Source organism: Acanthochromis polyacanthus, chromosome 15 (assembly GCF_021347895.1).
Source record: "Acanthochromis polyacanthus isolate Apoly-LR-REF ecotype Palm Island chromosome 15, KAUST_Apoly_ChrSc, whole genome shotgun sequence".
Taxonomy (NCBI): domain Eukaryota; kingdom Metazoa; phylum Chordata; class Actinopteri; family Pomacentridae; genus Acanthochromis; species Acanthochromis polyacanthus.
In genome coordinates, this window is record NC_067127.1 from 19926888 (window position 1) to 19946716 (window position 19829).

The 19829-nt window shown below is 39.5% G+C and overlaps 1 protein-coding gene across 2 annotated transcripts; it reads left to right on the forward strand.

The window, feature by feature from the left end:
• The first annotated feature begins 1398 nt into the window (after positions 1 to 1398).
• Positions 1399 to 19803, forward strand: nt5c2a (5'-nucleotidase, cytosolic IIa). 2 transcript variants are annotated; one of them, XM_022221608.2, is made up of 19 exons: positions 1399 to 1460; positions 2724 to 2843; positions 4697 to 4735; positions 6151 to 6224; positions 6982 to 7099; positions 7237 to 7332; positions 8525 to 8616; positions 9240 to 9297; positions 9551 to 9644; positions 9745 to 9798; positions 9906 to 9989; positions 11377 to 11418; positions 12375 to 12482; positions 12621 to 12687; positions 13355 to 13525; positions 13985 to 14036; positions 14933 to 14993; positions 15429 to 15605; positions 16403 to 19803. In XM_022221608.2, exons 1-19 carry the CDS (start codon positions 1417 to 1419, stop codon positions 16631 to 16633), a joined length of 1782 nt encoding a protein of 593 aa, XP_022077300.2. In that variant the 5' UTR covers positions 1399 to 1416; the 3' UTR covers positions 16634 to 19803. The 2 variants fall into 2 exon arrangements, with proteins under 2 accessions (XP_022077300.2, XP_051815692.1); XM_051959732.1 differs by lacking the exons at positions 1399 to 1460; positions 4697 to 4735.
• The last annotated feature ends 26 nt before the right edge of the window (positions 19804 to 19829 follow it).

The following is a 19829-nucleotide window of genomic DNA, read 5'->3' on the forward strand; positions in this document are numbered from 1 at the left end:
TTTTAGGCCTCAAAAATCCAATTAAATTGCTTTATTGAATTTAAAATAATCTTGATATTAGGCCTAACAATATATTTACTCTCCTGTGCTTAAATTATTGAAAATATAAAACAGCTCATTGAGGTTGTGCTTTTTATTCGGCCAGTAGAGATGACAACCACTACCATGCATATTATGAATATTATGAATATTTGATGCATTTAAATGTTTAACTTGCTTCTCTTTCCTTTATACCATCCTCACAAGAATGAACAACATAAATTCTGACACAAATTGATAAAGAGATGTGGACGCTACCTGCTTACTTGTCTCACTAAGCCAGATCATTCTGTAGTGCTGAAGGGTCTGATCCCACTTCAGTGTTAGTCGGCTATACAGGAACAAAAAATACTCTTGTTTGTTTGTTTTTCTTTCAACTAATCACAGTTTCTTTGGGTGGAGCTAAGTGAAGGCTGCAGCTTGATGTTTGCTTAAAATAGTATGATTGTCATGGTGAAACTTTTGCATGCAATGTCATTAACCCTCCTGTTGTGTTCATTTACGGGTACCAAAAAATATTGTTTTCTTGTCTAAGAAAAATCCAAAAATTCAGTAAAAAAAATTCCCCAAATTTAAAAAAAATGGCAAAACTTTCAGGAAGAAAATTCCAAAAAGTCCTTAAAAGTTTCCTTTCAAAGTTTCAACGTTTCAAGAGTGATTTCAAAATAAAGAATTTCACAAAAGAAAACGGCACCTGCCAAACACAAAGTCACAACAGTCAATACCGAGTATGGCCTCCATTTGCTTCCATGCAGGCAGCAATCCGTCGGCGCATGCTTTGGACCAGGCTTCTGATTGTGGGTTGGGAACAGCCCATACGCCTGGCTACATCACTGTAGCTCAAACCGGCCTCCACCATACCCAGCGCCCGGAGACGTTGTTCATGTGATAGACGCGGCATGATGCTGTTCACTGCACTAACAATGGTGGCCTTTTTTGGGCCTTTATATAGGCCTTCAAAACCCATTCTCAAATTGTGCAGATACTCACTGAGTATTGCTTGGTGTGTATTTGGTTCACTTTTGCAAAGTGACCAACCCATGTGCAATGAATCATGACAAAATGACGACTCATCATTATCTCAACTACCAGGGCACTAGATCATCAGTAAATCCACAATGAATAATTACAACCCCCCTACAAGTAGAATTCTGCGTACATTTCTACCTCAAAGTTTCTATTGACTGTCAGTATATGTATGTATGTATGTATGTATGTATGTATGTATGTAGTTGGTCGTTTTTCTCATTTTTCTTTCTACGTGCTACCCTGCGGCGCCACTCTGCAGTCCAGCAGGTGGCGCTGATGAACTTCCAACTGCTTTTTCTCATCACTGTTTATACTCAATGAAGAAGAAAAAGCTGCAAACATCTGCGCATGCTCCGAATTCAGTCTGACACCAATTTGACACGACGAAGACGGTAAGTTGTGCTGTTGGCATATCTAACCAGGCAGTGTGTTTTCGTTAAAAAGACCACTACTTTAACTAAATCCTGCAGCCGGCACAGTGACCTATTCCTGTGTACTAAAGTTATGCTAACTTACTATGCTATACTTGTTTGAGAGCTGGTCCAGATAACGGTCCAGCTGACCGGTACCGCATAGCTACATGATGGAAACCCCACGGTTCAGTTGGTTACTCCACTCTGTCATTTTAGGTGTCAATAAGAGCAAATGATACCACTCAGCCTTTACAGGATCCTGAGCTAAGTTTAGCCGAGCCTCCATGATGCTCTTGTTTACATCCGGCATTCCACTTATGCTAAACGGCAACTAGTATAATGATATGGCCCTGTGACAAATACCTGCTAACCTGTGAATCTTCGAAAAACTTTGATTTTTCTCTAAAATTTTGCACATTTCAGTTTCACATTCGTTTCTTCTGGCTGTTTTTGCTCACGATAATTGTAGCACATCTATTAATGTAAGACTTTCTTGTTGAATGCCATCGCTTGTCACAGTTTGGTGACTTACTTGCAGGTTTGTCCCTTTAAAACCCTCCTGTTGTCTTCATTTACAGGCACCAAAAATATGGTTTCCTTGTCTGAAAAAAATCCAAAAATTCGGAAAAAAAGTTCCCCAAATTACTGAAAATTTTCAAAACCTCCAGGAAGAAAATTCCAATAATTCCTTAAAAGTTTCCCTTAAAATTTTTATTTTAAAAAATGTCTCACTTTGGCAAGAAAATTCTTGTAAATATGTTTTTAAATAATGAGTAAAAGGCTTCTAAAAAATTAATAAAAATATCTAAAATGATTACAATAAAACTTCTGAAATATTCTTAAGGTCATTGACAAAAAAATCAACCAATATCCAGCAAAATTCGCTGGATTTTGGTAGATTTTTTTTGTCAATGTCCTTAATAAACATTTTTAACTTTTTTTTTTGCACCAAAAAATGTTCAGAAATTACCAAAAAATGTTGAAAATGTGGACATCAGAAGTTTCACTGTGAAGATATATTTTTTTCCCCACATTTTCAAACTTTATAACGGGTCAATTTGACCCCCAGGACGACACGAGGGTTAAATCCCTGTCAGTTTGTTGTTGTTGCACCCTGTGAACAGACTGGGTAGGAATTTGTAGTCTGTGGCACTGTTTAACTAAATTGCACAATCCGCAAATAGAAGTCACCCAGCTGGACTGAGTGATTCTGTGTGTAATAAGCCACTCTTTACATCCCAGGATCATTTTAACGGTTACCATGACGACTTCGTGGAGCGACCGCCTGCAGAACTATGCTGACATACCCGCCAACATGGATGGTGTGGCCATGAAGAAATATCGACGTGAAGCTCACCACAGGTACAAAATAGAGTGCAGAAAACTAAATCCTACACAAGTCTTCAGCTTGGGCAAATCTGACTGTTACTGACACAAAGGTTGTAATTCCAGTGATCTTATAGTCTTAATATTTTTTTGTTGGTGTGTTTATGTTTTGGGTTATATTCTATATTTGCACTTCATCAGAAATTCTGTGGATTAATGCTGCAGAATAATTACATATGGCAAATTCACATGCATTTAAGCAGTTTCTAAAGCAACACTGCAGATGGAAGATGCCCTTATTGTAGATGGGTTCCCACACTAAATTTTCTTTTGAAAAGTGCTTATAGTTTTGAAGAAATAAGGCTCACACTTTGTTCATGCATACATGAGTAATCCGGCATTGTCCTTGCTGATCCATGGAGCTCATCCTGCCAGACAATGACTGCTGACAAACCCTACATTCACTTTCACATCACTGTATCAGCGTGAGAAGCTAACCTCTGAAGGTCAGCAACAACTTAATGTTCTGCTTCTGCAATGCTGCTCTTTAAAGCCATGCTTATCTCTGATGTATAAACAATCTCGTCTTGCAATAATGTAATGATTATAATAATAATAATAATTGTAATTATGTTCCATATTTCAACTCTGTTAGAATTTAACATTATGTTTGTTGTCTGGTGCTGTGTTTGTTGTGTTTCATCCTGTCACATGTTTGCACTATGTGGTAGAGGAAGAGGTTAGTTCTATTTAAAGTTGCTGGTTGTTTCTTGGGCCTGACAGGCTGACATTATTTCATTCTATCTTTAGTGGTGAGGCGAAAAGTTATGCATGGATTTTCCTCATAACTTAAGTACAGGATGCTAACTTTCTGTTGCTATATTTATAAGAGAGAAAAGACGGAAATGGAGGCAGAACAACTTGTAGTGTGATGTAACCTGCACCACAAATAAAGTTCTGCCATCTTCATGGGAGGAGGGGCGTTTACGTGCAGCTGTGGTTTTGAGACCGTCGCTGACTGAAACCTAGAAAGAGAACTGCTGCAACTGTTTTACAGTTGGTACCTGACTTTTTTTTCCAATAATTGTAAATAATTGGTTCAAATTAATCACAAAAAATCCGATTTCCTTGTAAAAACATGTTATTGACATAGCTGTTCTACTGCTGATTCTTATTGTTGCACTCACAGGCTTTTAAGCTGTGGGTTTTTATTTTGAACTGTTGCGTATTCAATAAACAGAGTTTGAAATTTGAGTACGCCTCAGCGCTGTTTTAATAATACGGATGATACCAGAATGTGTCAGTGGGGAAATTTGCTTATTTTTTCCACCTGTTCTGTCTTTTCTGTAGAAATATACTACCACTCAAAAAGTTGGACACACCTTCTCATTCAATGCTTTTTATTTATTTGTATTATTTTCTACAGTGTAGATTAATAGTGAAGATTAACACTTTTTTGTTTGACATAATTCCATATGTATTCTTTAATAGTTGTGATGTCTTCAGTATTAATGGACATTGTATATAAAACCGCTGAGTGAGAAGGTGTGTCCAAACTTTTGACTGGTAGTGTAAACTTTTAGTTTAGATTCAATACATGGTTTTATAAATGAAGGCCTTGGTTTTATCAGACGAAGAAGAATGCTGACTTTTTCTTCCATCAAATAGTTTCTGATTTAAATCAGAAACTGCACGGTAAGAAAGAAGAAAATAGGTAAATAAAATCACATAAGTAGACTATTTTGATTAGAACTTTCTTTTTTGTTCTAGATTTAGATTTCATTGCTGAGATATTCTGCTGTGAAAGACAGCATGACTATGCAACATGAGTGATGAGAGCAGTAGCCGTGAGTTCAGTGGTAATACTACATGTATTTTCTATTACAAAGCTTTCCAAGGGATCTGGCTCAAAATCATCCTGCAATGAGGTATGCCAACATTTTGTTGTTGAAACAAACTGTTACTACTGACTAAATGACTCTTCAGTTTTGATGTCCATGACATAACGTGATTCTTCATCAAACTCTTCTGGATCTCCATCCATACTGACACTGATTGTGAGCTAAGTTCCTCCCTGTGAAGACAGCAGCTGGTCATTGTGGTTTCTTGGCGTTGCATTTTTCCTTCTTCCTGCATCTTTCCTTTTAATCCTCTGTTTTTTGTAAATCCAATGTAATTTCTCCTTGTGAGTAGAAACGCAAATCCAGTGTGTCGTCTGAGCAGAGTCACAGATTATATGTTTGCATAGTATAATCTGTATTTCTGCATAGAAGCAGTCAGCCACCAGAAGCTACGATGGCAGCAACATCTGTATCAGTCTGGGGGTTTTTTTCGGAGCTACTTTCACAGTCAAGAGTTTTGCATGTGACATCAGTCACTTTTGGCAGCAATTCTATGAAAATAAATGTTCCATGTTGTGAGAACTGGGCTTTGGCACAAAATTTCACACCATCAATTATAGAACTGACCTGATTCTATGACAGAAAACTCACATCAGTCATTTCCATAACTGATCAGTTTCTAATTCATTTATTAAACCACAGTACCAAACATTCTCTGATTCCACCTTCTCCACTGTAGACCTTTGTTGTTTTTCTCTTGAATGTCACTTCGAAGTAAATATCTTTGGGTGTGGGACTGTTGACCGGACAGCAAAAGACCGAATGTTCAGTCAAGAAAATATTACTGCATACTGATTAACTGATCATTAAAATAGGAGTTTCCTGTTGTGAAGTACCATCATCTGCAATCATATTCCTGTTCAGATTTTTAGTTGTGTTAATCCATTGTGTATTGTACTCGTAAATTCAGTGATCATTTTCCTGTTCTGCATATCGCTTCTTATTGTGGTTCCATTATTTGAAAAACAGTCGCGGTGCTTGTGTAAAACCGTAGACACAACCATGAACAATATCATCTCTGGTGGCAGTATTCTTGTCTGTTTTTCAGTGTTAGTTTGCATAGAATAAGTATTTGTATATTAGCACTTAACTTAAAATCTTTGAGAATCATATGTGCTCACCGTTTAAAGGGGAGCGACAGGTTCTTCGCAGAGCTGAGAGGTTTTTACAGGACATGCACAGATCACTGTATAAATCAACAGAAGGGACTGCATGTCTTTTGGTGTTGTGGTTGTTAAGTGTTATTGAAGTGACTCAAACAAAGCTTGCATCAAAACCTGACTTCCTGTTGCTCTTAAGCTCTGAGCAGAAAATTTATTGAGTGATAACGTGTGAAAGACTGATTTATCCTCTCTTCACGACGTTGTTGGCCATCAAGGTTTTATAGGTTTAACTTTAATCGTCTGTCATGCACTGTTTGACATTACTTTTTTGCCTTCCAGAGTGTTTGTTAACCGAAGCTTGGCCATGGAGAAGATCAAGTGTTTTGGTTTTGATATGGATTATACTCTTGCAGGTAAGTGTGTTCAGTTTGAGCTCTTTGTCATCAACCAGATGAAGCTCATATTGGTAGAACTGCAGTTGCTTAAACATGGACTGAATGATGTCCTGACACTGGTTTCCTCATTCATTTCGACACATGTTGATCTGTTGAAGAAATGACAGTGGGTAAAATAGAAAAGGTCCATTTATTCCGCATTTTCAGTCCTACATGATTCTTTTTTGTCAAGTTTTCGCATAAAAGCAAAAAAAAAAAAACATGAGCAGTTAAAAACAAAATACAATGTAAAATTTTCACAAAGAAACGCAGTAGTAGTAGTTGTTATTTTTCGATGCTATGCCTGTTATTTATGTTAACAGCTCATAGAAAAGATGCAGTAAAAGACAATAATTCTTATAGTCCAAATGCAAATTTTTTTTTTTCTTATTTGCATTTGGCTGAGAGTATATAGAAGGAATATAGAAGCAGACTTGTAGTTGGAGGCCATCTACCTCAAGTTGTTGGGGTGACAGGAGAGCAGGCAGAGAAAAAAATGAGCACCTCAGAACCTGACCAGGTCTGCAACGCCATTAGCCAGAAATACGAAACCCAAAAGATTGTTTTACAACCAGTGTGTTGGAAGCTACCTAAGAATATGTTGTGCATGTAAGATCTTACCAAATGGTGCTCTCTGTATTTCATTGTTGCATTGTTTTTTTTGTTTACTGCCTTCATTAGAGCGATTTATGTTTTGTAAACATTTGTAAAAATCCGTGTCTCCCTATCTGTCCAGTGTATAAATCTCCTGAGTATGAGTCACTGGGCTTTGACCTGACCGTGGAGCGAATGGTATCAATTGGATATCCACAAGAGTTGCTCAACTTTGTCTACGACCCCTCATTCCCCACCAGGTGGGTGCACAAAGCCTTCCTTTTTTGACATCAGTTTGAACACTGACTTAATATTTGAATACCAGTGCAACAGTTCTCATTCTTATGTGTGCTTGAAAGTGTTTCTGTCTTCACCCACCTGTTTCCGTTCTCCTTAGAGGTCTGGTGTTTGATACGATGTATGGCAACCTGCTCAAAGTGGATGCCTATGGGAACATCCTTGTGTGCGTGCATGGCTTCAACTTTTTGAAAGGGTGAGGTTTCACTACTCCCTCTAAGTAGTTAAAAAAGCAGTTAGATTTTTCCATTATCTCAGATAATTCTTTCATCTTATAAACGTGACTGAACAGTGTCCATCAGCAGAGATGTGGCAACCAGAGACCGTATAATGTCAAAGAGATTTAGTGACATGGATCAAGGACAATAATATTAACCACTGGTGCTGAAGTGAGTGGTACCAGGCGTGAGCTAACCGTGACGTCACCCGTTGGTTTCAACACCGAGAAAATGAAGCCCGGATTTTGCTACTTCCTGGTCACCATTTTGGATTTTTTGGAGCCAGTGACGTAAAAAGCATCATCAAACAGGCTGGACCGGAGACCAACTCGGGGCAGGACCAGCCAATGGGACTGTCAATCAAGTATAGCCACGCCTCCTGGCTCCGCCAACTTTAACGATTTATTTAAAATTCAGTATTGATTTATTTTAAGATCGGCCACTTGATCTCTCAGTTTGACCATGAAAACTAACGGGAAAAAAATCCTGAGCTGTAGAACATCAGTCTATCAAATTTGATTTTTTCCAAAAATGAATTGGGGTCTATGGAGAAAAAGCTTTTTGGAGCCAACCCTAGTGGACGGCGTGATATTGCAAGTTTTTGACACTTTCGGGTGGGCTTCAATTCTGGAGCCAGATGCTACGTCCATCTTTATATACAGTCTATGAGTGGTACGGAGTTCAACTAATCTAAATTTTGAGGTGATGTGATTGAGACAGCTACCAGTGGGAACAAATTTGTTGATTGACGTCATCACTGAGTTCCCCAAACGTTCCTCATAAGGAACCAGTGTTTACAACTTTGGTTTCTGCCACTTCAGCCACAGAATGAAAGTGATAAGTGATCCGGGACGAGAAAATCAGTTTATATGTCAACAGTGCAGTCTCTTACCTGCAGTGTCAATCTGTCCACTACATTTTAAGATATTTCATTTTCAATTAAAATGCTGGAGCGTGGATGTCCAGGTGAAATCATGTTGAGGCACCTGGCTTATACACAGTAATCGGATGTAGTATAGGAACAGTGGAAGAATAGAATAGAAACTCCTCTTAACACTGCAGACAGAGCTAATGAAATGTTTTGTGATGCAAAGAAAATAGCTGCATGTCAAATCTAAGTCCTGTTTACTGTCTTGACCTTCCTCATGACTTACTGTCATCTCTACGCAGACCTGACATCCGAGAGATGTACCCCAACAAATTTATTCAGCGTGGAGACACAGACCGCTTCTACATCCTCAATACACTTTTCAACCTGCCTGGTAAGGAAACAAATCAGCACAACTCCTGTACAAATTTTAATATCTTACAGTTAACCCATAAGAACCCAGACCCATTTTTCCTTAAAGGACTTAATGAGTTAAGGTCAGACATAAAGCTTTACAAGGAAGAGACTGGGGCACTCAAAGTGCTTGTTACACTGGTGTCACCGTGGGTTCTTATGGGTTAAAATTAAAGTTGATATACTTAAGATGGCGTAGGATTTTAAGGTATCATGGGATCATGCGTTGCTGAACTTAATTGTAGAAGCAATGAATCGTCTCACATCATTCAGTTAGTACACTTTTTACACAAAGAAGCCCCAAACCGCTTTAGCCCCATTTGGAAAAATGAAAAAATACACACGAGTTCAATTATTAAAGCTTGTGTCCCCTGAAACAAAAGTAAAAGGAGACTCCAGACAAAAAAAGTTATCCTGTGAAACATAGTACAAAGAAAATGATGTTTTGCTGTTTAGTAAAATGAGTGAAGGAAGTAATAGTGTGTGAGCTCACAGACAAGGTTGTGGATGTGGTTCCACTGATTTCCTTACGTTGTTCATTTATAACACTAAATGCATGTTGATTTTTCAGTCTCTAGTCAGATTCACTGTCCTTTTCCTCAGAAACCTACCTCTTTGCATGCCTGGTGGATTTCTTCAGTAACTGTTCCAGATACTCAAGGTACTACGCATTCACGTAATAGATAATAAAGAATATTATCTATTACAGGAAATTAAGCTGGTTTAAATTTTATATAGCTTTCTGAATAAAAGGGTTTTAATGATTTGATAATGTTTGGAATTTCAGTGTGAGTTCCATATCTTGTCTCTTATTCTCTCAGAAGCTTTTCTTGGCAAGAACAAATGGAAAACACTAAATTTGTCATTGCAATGCAAACTGTAATGCTAACAGGATTTTTTTTTTGTCTGTGTAGCTGTGAAACTGGCTTCAAGGATGGGGACCTTTTCATGTCCTACAAGAGCATGTTCCAGGATGTCAGAGATGCTGTAGACTGGGTTCATTTCAAGGTAAAGTCTGTTCCTTTTTGTCATTTCCTTCTAGTCAGCTGTGCCTCATCTCCTTCACTTAACGTACAGGCCTAAACTGTCCGTCGTTTTATGTTCGCAGGGATCCTTGAAAGAAAAGACAGTTGAAAACCTGGAAAAGTATGTGGTAAAGGATGTAAGTACAGTAACATGATGAAGTGTGATGCCAGGAACCTAGACTTAAACCTTGGTGACAAACTTTATTTGCGGTGTGTTGATCTTTGCTCTTTTATCTCCTCTAAGCCGAAGCTTCCTCTGCTTCTCAGTCGCATGAATGAAGTAGCCAAAGTATTCCTGGCCACCAACAGTGACTATAAATACACAGAGGTAAGACAAAAGTGAACAATCAAACATGCTAGTAAATGCTTAAAGCAATTTTTAAAATGAATAAAATTGGCATTTTCCCATTGATCCACACCCAGTAACCTATGACACAATAAAACCACGTTTTATGCATTTTCACAAATTTCCTACATGGGTCATTCCATCTCAGATCATCAGGGGCCTTCTGCTTGACCATCTAGGATTTACTGGAAATATTTATTTTTAGCATAAACCGTTGATCAAATCAGTAGTGATAAAATGATATCTATGAATTGTTAGATTGACATATCAAGTATAATTCTTTATTTTTTTTAAATTGGCTGTCGACCATATTTGAAGGACATTTTCGTGGAAACTTCTGCTTTTCCTTTCAACTTTTCCTTTCAGAGCTTTCCACAGTGAATCATCTGCTTCCATCTAACTCTATCCTCTGTATCCTCTTCTCTCACACCACTTAACTTCATGTCCTCTGTCACTACATCCATGAACCTCCTCTTTGGTCTTCCTCTGTCTTACCGCCCTCATCCGTACATGCTTCTCTGCCACTCCAGACTTCCTCATGTAATACCACAGTTCCTCTCTCGGCACCTTGTCGTATGCTTTCTCAAGATCTACAATTACACAATGCACTTCCCTCTGACCTCCTCTGTACTTCTCTGTCAGCTTCCTCAAAGCAAATACTGCATCTGTTGTACTTTTTCACTTTGTCATTTCCGTCTTTAATCTAGCTTCCACAGCTCTTTCCCATAGCTTCATTGTATTCAGTGTTATTCCTCTGTAGTTGCCGTAACTCTGCACATCTCCCTTGTTCTTAAAAATCAGAACCAGCACACTTCTCCTCCATTCCTCGGGCATCTCCTCACTCTCTAAGATCTTGTTGAATAGTTCAGTTGTGGACCCAAGAGATCAGAGAAGATTTTTCTTCCTGTTCTCAGAGTACATTAAATGCCTTTTTTGCAAACTCCATATACTGTACTAATCAGATCTTATAGATGGTTTTATATCTTTCCCCTGTTTAGTTCATTAGATGTAATGGCTCCATTTATGACCTTGCATGCTGTGTGAATTCCAGGATCTTTTATACACAGAGGTGCATGATTTTCTTCACTCTAATCAAGGTCTAGACATCTCAGTAATTATCAGAGTACACAGAAGTGCCACGGCAAAAGGGAATGAATACTCTTGTTAATGAGAGATTCTCTTTTTTTTTTACTTTTAATAGTTTGCAAAAATTGCTAAACACCTTGTCATGAGGGGAAAATAAAGTTTTTTTCATTGACAACTAAATTAATCAAACTGCAAAGAGTGTAGGCATGTGAATACTCTCTGAGATGATTATAGTTTTCCTTTTTTGTATGTTGAATGTGCAAACAACTCTCTTTTCTTACAGAAAATCATGACCTACCTGTTCGACTTTCCTCATGGTCCCAAGGTAACAGTGATGACTTCATAATGTCCAAACTGTCAGGAACATGAGCAGATGTGAACTGAACCATCTTATTGAGAAATGTCTGGAATATATACAATATATATATATATATATACAATATACAGACCTGCCAACCTGTACGCATTTTGCGTAGCAGTTACGCAATTTGACATCAAAATACACTGGTACGCGCCACCTCATTAAACTACGCAAAAAGCTGCAGACATCTGTGAGTGCTGTTAGAAATGTGGACGTGCAATACTCATGCCTGACAACATGATGCAGCAGTGTAGTGGTGCAATTTCAACCAATCATCATAGAGTAGCGGAGAATAACGAGTCTGCCGAACCCTTGTTGGCCCGCTCTCTCCTGTCCTCTGCCTCCCTCCGCCTCTCTCCCCGTTCCCTGTGCCCCCACCCGCAGCAGCTGACGCTTAAAACGGTAAAATCGTGTTTGTGTGTGTGTGTGCACGCGTGAGTGTACGTGTGTGTCTTTTGGCAAATATGTACTGTTAATAACGTTACTTTCACGTTGAAAATATGCTCGAGCTGTGTGTGTGTGTGTGTGTGTGTGCGTGCGCGCGTGCGTGCGTGTTTGCCCGTGCGTGTGTGAGATTAAGTGGTACGCAAAATATTTCACCAAGGTTGGCAGGTCTGAATATATGATCATTGTGTGTTTTAAGAATGAAAAGTAGATGAATACTTAATCAGTGTCAGTGGACACTCTATGTTATTGAACCGCTTTCGTCAGAATAAATCAGCACCTAAAATCAGCAGAGGTAATTAGACACATTGGAGACACACATCCACACATAAACACACACTCTCTGTACACAACACACACTCAGATGCAGACACACAATAAGCATGACGGGTTCTAAATTCCCACGTAATCAAGAGTGTGAGTGTAATTGGCAACGTATAGCATTGAAACCAAAAGTGTGTGTGTGTTCATTGCAGCCCAGCACACCCCACCGACCCTGGCAGTCCTACTTTGACCTGATCCTGGTGGACGCTCGCAAACCTGTGTTCTTTGGAGAGGGAACAGTGTTGCGGCAAGTCGACACTGTGAGTTTGTACTGTGGAAATCTGCTTTCACAAAATACCATGCTATGAAAAATGTGTTGACTCGGTCAAACTCCTTTTTCTGTGTGACATAAATGTATATTGTAGATGAACGTGTCTCTCAACCTTGGTTTCTTTCAGACCACAGGTCGGCTGAAGATTGGTACATACACTGGACCTCTCCAGCATGGCATCGTCTACTCAGGAGGTGAATAAGAAACCATCTGCAGCTCAAGTGGTGATATTGAGGCGAATGTTTGAAAAGATCTAAATTGTATGTACAGTTCTGATCAATTGGGGAATGTTTCCATCCATGAATTTTATATGAGAATATATCTGCATATTTTATTTAGTCCAAAACTACTACTTGAGTTTTTAAAATGATAGGAATAGATTTGTGACTGAACTTGAAGAGTCTAACAGTAAACATTGCATGAATAACCACACTGTGTAACAGAGGAATAAAGCAAGCAGGATGGATACTAATGCTTATGAAACAACACGTACACCATTCACTGTAATGTGGCATTTTGTGCACTCATGTGCTAATGGACCTAAAGACTGCAGACTGTACAGACACAAGACCCGGTCATACTGGATTTCTGCAGTTAGTACCCAGAGCTTCAAACTTGATTCTGACTCTGTTTAGCTCTCCTTCATCATTTCTTTAGTTATGGCAGGTGGTGACATTTACTATGCAGGTTTTCTGCGACCAAACACATCCCTGTTGCTGAAGCTGGAGCCTGGTGTTTAGAACAGCAATTTTTAAAGAAACAATGTTTATATCAAATGATCATGGATTATTGTTTTTACAGCATGGGTAAAAGTCTTAAAAGTCTATAGAGATTTTGAAAATTGTGTATTTGTACTCCCAGGTTCCTCAGACATTGTCTGTGACTTGCTGGGTGCTAAAGGGAAGGACATCATCTACATTGGAGACCACATCTTTGGTGACATTCTCAAGTCCAAGAAGCGTCAGGGCTGGAGAACTTTCCTGGTCATTCCTGAGCTGGCCCAGGAGCTGCATGTCTGGACTGACAAGAGCTGTGAGATGTTTTAAATGAACTAAACAGTGTTTTTAAGCTGTAGTAAAAACAGGGGCGGGGAAATCTGACCAATAATTTTATTATGAAAAAGCAATAACTTTATTTGCCCCCAGTGGGCGAACTGGTTATGCAGCAGAGACATGCATGCAACAGTAGTAAGCATACAGTCTCAGGAGAGTTGAGGCATGAAAGGTCCCTCTAGATGACAGCAATGTAATTATGCAAGACAGTGCTAACTTCACTCTGTCCAGCTCAATTATAAACCAAGTTTGTGGAAGTAACTCATACGTTTTTCAAAGTGCAATCAGATGTTACAGTGTAACCCAGAAAGAAGTCACTGAAGTTTATCTCAGTGTTAGGATGGTAGAAGAAGTGTAGAAAAAATGTTTTGGCACTCTGTTTTATCCAAATGAATAAACTGATGTGATTTACTATTAATCCCAATTTATTGTTTTTCAGCCATATTTGAGGAACTTCAGTCACTGGACTGCTTCCTCGCAGAGCTTTACAAGTGAGTTCCTCTTCTGCTGTGTCTTGTAATGTCTTTTTTTTTTTTTTTAAAGAAAATGGTTCTGATATACATTTAAGAGATTGTGATTTGATAAAGTTTTTAATAAATAGAGAAAAAATTGAGAAATTGGTGTTAGACAAAAATAACCACTCATTGGGACCAAGACTGTCTTTTCAGCCTCGAATCAGGATTATAGGGAGCCTGGAGGTCCAGCTAAAACCCTTTGTCCTATGCAACTTAGCAAGTGCGATCAGTTTGAAACATCAATATTAAAAATTTTTTCTCACAATCAAGTCTCAAATAAACGTGTCATGTAATAATACCACTGTCTGTCCCAGCTTGACTTAGCATGAAGGCAAGGGACACCCTGGACAGGTCACCAGTCTATCACAGGGCTGCATATAGAGACAAACAATCACACTCACATTCACAGCTGTTTGTTGGGAACCATGCAGGCACAGGAAGAACATGCAGACTCCACACAAAAAGACACCGGGTTGAGATTTGAACCCCTGGGCAACAGTCCTTGCCACAGCACCAACCAATGCCCTGAAATTAATCATTAAATAGTATTAACACTGTGGATAAAATAATTGAAAATTCCATAGAAATGATATGTATCAAAGCAAGATGTTATTTTCTGGCCGTCCTTTAATTTCAAAACTGTCCCAAAAAGCTTCATTTGTGCATGAAATATCCCTGACGTTTTCTGTGTGGATGTATGTATCACTGCTTCCTTCAGTAATTTGAACTGAAATGTTGCAGTTTTAATAGAAAGAGCAGCATAAAGGCAGGCAACATGTTATTTAGTTTTGTCTGGGCGGAGCTTGAGTATCCTTCAGATGAAGTGGAAAATATACTTAAACTTGTGTCATACCTTTGTGTTTTGTCCTCAGGCATCTGGACAGCAGCAGCAATGAGAGGCCCGACATCAGCTCACTGCAGAGACGCATTAAGGTAAAACTTTTTCAGTTAATTTCCGTTTTATTTATAAAGCCCAAATTCACAAGACCTTTACTGGGAAGAAAGATACCTCCAGCAGAACCCGGCTAAGGGAGGGTTCCACGTCCCATGTCTGAAATGTCTATAATAGAGAAACGTAATTCAGTCCATTATGAGAATGAAGATGAAAGCAGAGAGCAGCCCCAGAAATCTGAACACCTCAGGCTGCCCCAGTTTCTTTTCTTTCTCCCCCTGTATCAGTAGCATCAAGGGAAACGCCAGCAGTCAGGAGCACATTACCAAATGCTGATGAAGCTGTTAGCCACTTTCAAACATACAAATCACTCAACATTTATTTGTGGATTGTGTCTTACAAGTTATTAATACTTGTGAGACTGTTTGAGCACCGTCGGATTTTTTCACGGCTGTTAACGTCTCTGTCCTTTCCAGAAAGTCACCCATGACATGGACATGTGCTACGGCATGATGGGAAGTTTGTTTCGCAGTGGGTCACGGCAGACGCTGTTTGCCTCTCAAGTGATGCGCTACGCTGACCTGTATGCTGCCTCTTTCATAAACCTGCTGTACTACCCCTTCAGCTATCTTTTCAGAGCTGCACATGTCCTGGTAAGACTCATTCATATCTCTCACTCAGATGAAAACTTACACAGCCTCCAAACTCTGTCATTGGCACTTTTGTCACAGCATCACAGCACTATCTTACATCTAAAGCACATGTTGCCGCCTGTGATTTCCGTACTTAATGCCAACACCACAAGTACTTCATGTTGAGTAGATGATCTGATTGGACTTTGGATGACCTCTGTGCATACATGTGCATATTAAACATAAATGAATTGATGTCAGGTATGTAGCATCCAAGGACCAACTAAGTGAAAAAATCTTCTTCAGTCTTGTTCAGCAGGAAACTGAGTTTTCTTGCGAGTAAATGAACTCAAACAATGCATAGAAGATACTCAGTATGTATACCTAAGGGTGGGAATCATCAATTTGTCTGATTCAGTCAGAATTGATTCTCAAAAAAACAAAAACAATGTGTATTTTTATCCCTACTTGAGTTGGTGTAGGTTTTGTAGCATTGTGCGGTTGTGGTGGGTGTTGGTCTTCTGGTCTTGTTTGTTAGCTTTGAAGCAAGCTTGGTGCTCAACAAAGTAGGCCAGTAGGTGATGAGGCATAAAATATAAAACCAATCTTCCCAGCCTTCATTTACAATGCCTTCTTTTTAAAAATGAACCATAAGATACATCTAGTGTGTATACAAGCTACACAATCTATGCTGCGTCCATCGACATTATTGAGGTAAGAACCACATTTTTCACGCCTAGTTCTGTCAGTATGCACGTTTTATCAAGACTGTGATTGTGGGACAGTAAGCATTTGTTGTTAAAAATGCTCCCTACCAGATGCCTCATGAGTCGACGGTGGAACACACACACATCAACTTCATCGCCACAGAGTCGCCATTGGCAACGCGAAATCGCCACGACGTCGACCTCAAGGAGATGGAATGCAAACGTCATCAGCTGACCCGATCCATCAGCGAGCTCCAGCCTCCCCACTTTTTCCCTCAGGCTCCACAGGAGATCACCCACTGTCATGACGAGGACGATGACGAGGAGGAGGAAGAAGAGTAGAAGACAGTAACTGAGCCTGTCTCCAATCCAGTGCATCCATTTGAATGTTTAAGGTTGTCGTTTCTTTGTTTCATAGCTACAGGACTGTATTAGCAGAGGCTGGTGATCAGAGCCATTTGCACACTTGCTGATAACAGAAGAGCGGTTACAGGTCTGCCACTTTTTAACCTGGTCTTGTACGTGGTTTGACCTACTGTATATAAAAAAGGGGAGTTTAGATTTGTATCTGTTACTAGTAGATGATTTACCCAACGAGGTAATGAAATGGTCCTGTATACAGAGTGTAAGAGATAAACTATCTCACGTGTTTTTTTTTGTTTTTTTTCCCGATCTTATTTGGGCATCAGTACATTGATCTGGAACGGAGTCATTCAGTTAAATTCAGTTTTATCTATAGCGCCAATTACAGTTCAGATTGTCTTATGACACTTTATACAACCTGTATGGCCTGAACATGTATGCATCCTTTTGTTTGTACTGTTCACTGCCCTGCCGCCCAGTTTTGTACCACAGCTCTCACTCTAAAACATGAAAAACAATGAGGTGAAAATGTTAGCCTTATCCTAAAGAAACAATCCAACCTAACAAGGCCAAAATGCCACGAATTGAAACAGCCTCATCATCATCAGCCTCAGCATATTTTTGGACTGTGGGAGGAAGCCGGAGTACCCGGAGAAAACCCACACATGCACTGGGAGAACATGCAAACTCCATGCAGAAAGATCCCAGGCCCACCCTGGGATTTGAACCGGGGATCTTCTTGCTGCAAGGTGGAAGTGCTAACCACTACTCCACTGTGCAGCCCCGAACTATCATCTGTTCTTATTTTTGTTTATTTTTTTTTCAAACTACAAATTATATAACCACACATCTAAGTGTGGGTTTCTACTTGAATCAAATCGAACTGCAGGTTGTGTATTAAACAGCTGCAGAACCCAGAATTAGTCATGAAACAGCTCTACTTAAGATAAATGACATTTGTTAAGCAGAGAGCTTGTAGGATCTGCTGTGGTGGTAAGGTGAAGGTGTCAAAATTATATCACTAGCTATGTTTATTTACCCTGTAGTTCCACACGCTGTAATGCACAAACACACTTCCCTTAAATCCGTATTTTTATGTGGTCTTGTTGCGTGTTCATAATAATTCTGCCTCTCAGAAAAAGTAACATTGTAAACGTGTAACATTTATCGGTGTTACAGCCAACAAAATGGTTACAATCGCAAAGGACTGTAAAATGGCCTTATTCATCTGGCCTTGGGCTGACATTGTCATTATTTGGATATTTTTGTTTAAGCGTAATGAAAAAAAATAGAACTTCCAAAATTTTGACTTATGATTAATCGTGGGCTGTGCATTGGATCGGTGGTTAGCACTGTTGCCTTGCAGCTAGAAGATCCCTGGTTCATGTCCCCACCTTCCTGGGATCTTTCTGCATGGAGTTTGCATGTTCTCTCTGTGCATGTGTGGGTTTTCTCTTACTTCCTCCCTCAATCCAAAAACATGCTGAAGTTAATTGATGACTCTAAATTGTCCACAGGTGTGAATTTGAGTGTGATTGTTTGTCTGTATATGTAGCCCTGCGATAAACTGGTGATCTGTCCAGGGTGTCCCCTGCCTTCACCTTAAGTCAGCTCTGATAGACTCCAGCCCTCCGTGATCCTAATGAGGATTAAGCTGTGTGTAGACGACGGATGGATGGATAATTAATGGTTTTCACCAGGTCAGAATGTTGTTTTGATTGCTGTCTGTTACATTTTTCAAAATACTGTCACATGGTTTTATCTAAGGCCCTGTTTGGACTGACACCCGGTCCAGAGTCTACTTTGTCTTTACCCCTATGTGAACTGGAGGATTCGTGCTTATTGTGATTTTTTTTTTTTTTTGTCATTTGAACCACTTTGCTCATTTGTCCTGACGTCCTCTACAGTGAGGTGAACATGCTGCTGCTGTGACTGCTCTGATCAGGTGTGTCACCATTGTGCCTGATGTCAGCATGCTGGTACTGTAGTGTGACGTGGGCAGTGCTGTATGTTAGTCTCCAGTTCAGTTCATGGCGCCAGTTACAATTCAGATTGTCTCAAGTCGCTTTGCAGAACCCAGATGGCCTGAACCACCTGCAGATCGGCATGATGAGGGTGTAATTGTGCATCTTCTCATATTGTAGTGCTTTTATTTGATTTTCATGTTTTTATTCCTGCCCAGTGGTTTAACTCCAGGGCCTTTTTAACAAAAAATATACATTTGCAAGAGTGACCACAAAGTAAATAATATGTGGGATTGAGTTTTTGTTGTTTTTTTTTCCTGAGTGATATTTTGCTGCATGTGTTGCAACCTCACACAGTTATTCATATCATTAGCTCAAGCTGCTTCATCCTGTTTGGGCTAGAAAAAAAATACACATTTTTGCTGTCCTCGCTGTGGGTCAGAACTTTTTTCTGCTGCCTTGAGGTCTTGAGGGGACTGGAAACGAGTTGATTTTGGGAGCACTATGCTGTATTCTTCTGCTGCTATTGAAATACAGGTTTCAGGGTAGGAAATGCTTCTATATTGAGCAGTGCCGATGGTTTTGCATTTTCAGTTTTCATATCGACTCATTTTGCCTCTGCTGTTCATGGTAATTTGCTGTTAGCTGTTTTGAAAGCTTTTGAAGCATAGGCTTTAATAATCAGGCATGCTCAAATGTAAAGTGAACCAAATGAATGTATTTAATTGTACCAGCAACGGTTAATGCTTGTGCTGATGTTGCTTTTTTTTTTCCCCATTTTTTTCAGATGTTTTCTTTGTTTTGAAGAATGTTGAAAAGTGGCGTCACAACAGACATGGTGGTTTGAATCATGGCTGATGTTTGTTACACATCTTCTGGTCTCATTTCTGAGTTTTCATTTCTTCTCAGACTTGCACCTCACACCGAATGCCTCGGAATAAACACATTTCATTATACAATGACTTTAGTTTAGTAAATTAACTGAATTCTATGAGGAGCAAACTCTGACTAGAGACGTGTTGACACGTGCAGCAAGAGGTAACGAAACTCAGCAGTGTGGACTCGAGGACACCGTCAGGGTCAAGCAGCTGTTGGGCCTTCAGGCCAATGATACGTTTTGTCCTTTTGCCTCCAGTCAAGAGCTGGGGCTGATAATGAGCCAATAAATACTCCTGGTTACAGTTATATGCTTTCTACAGCTTTCCTTTTTT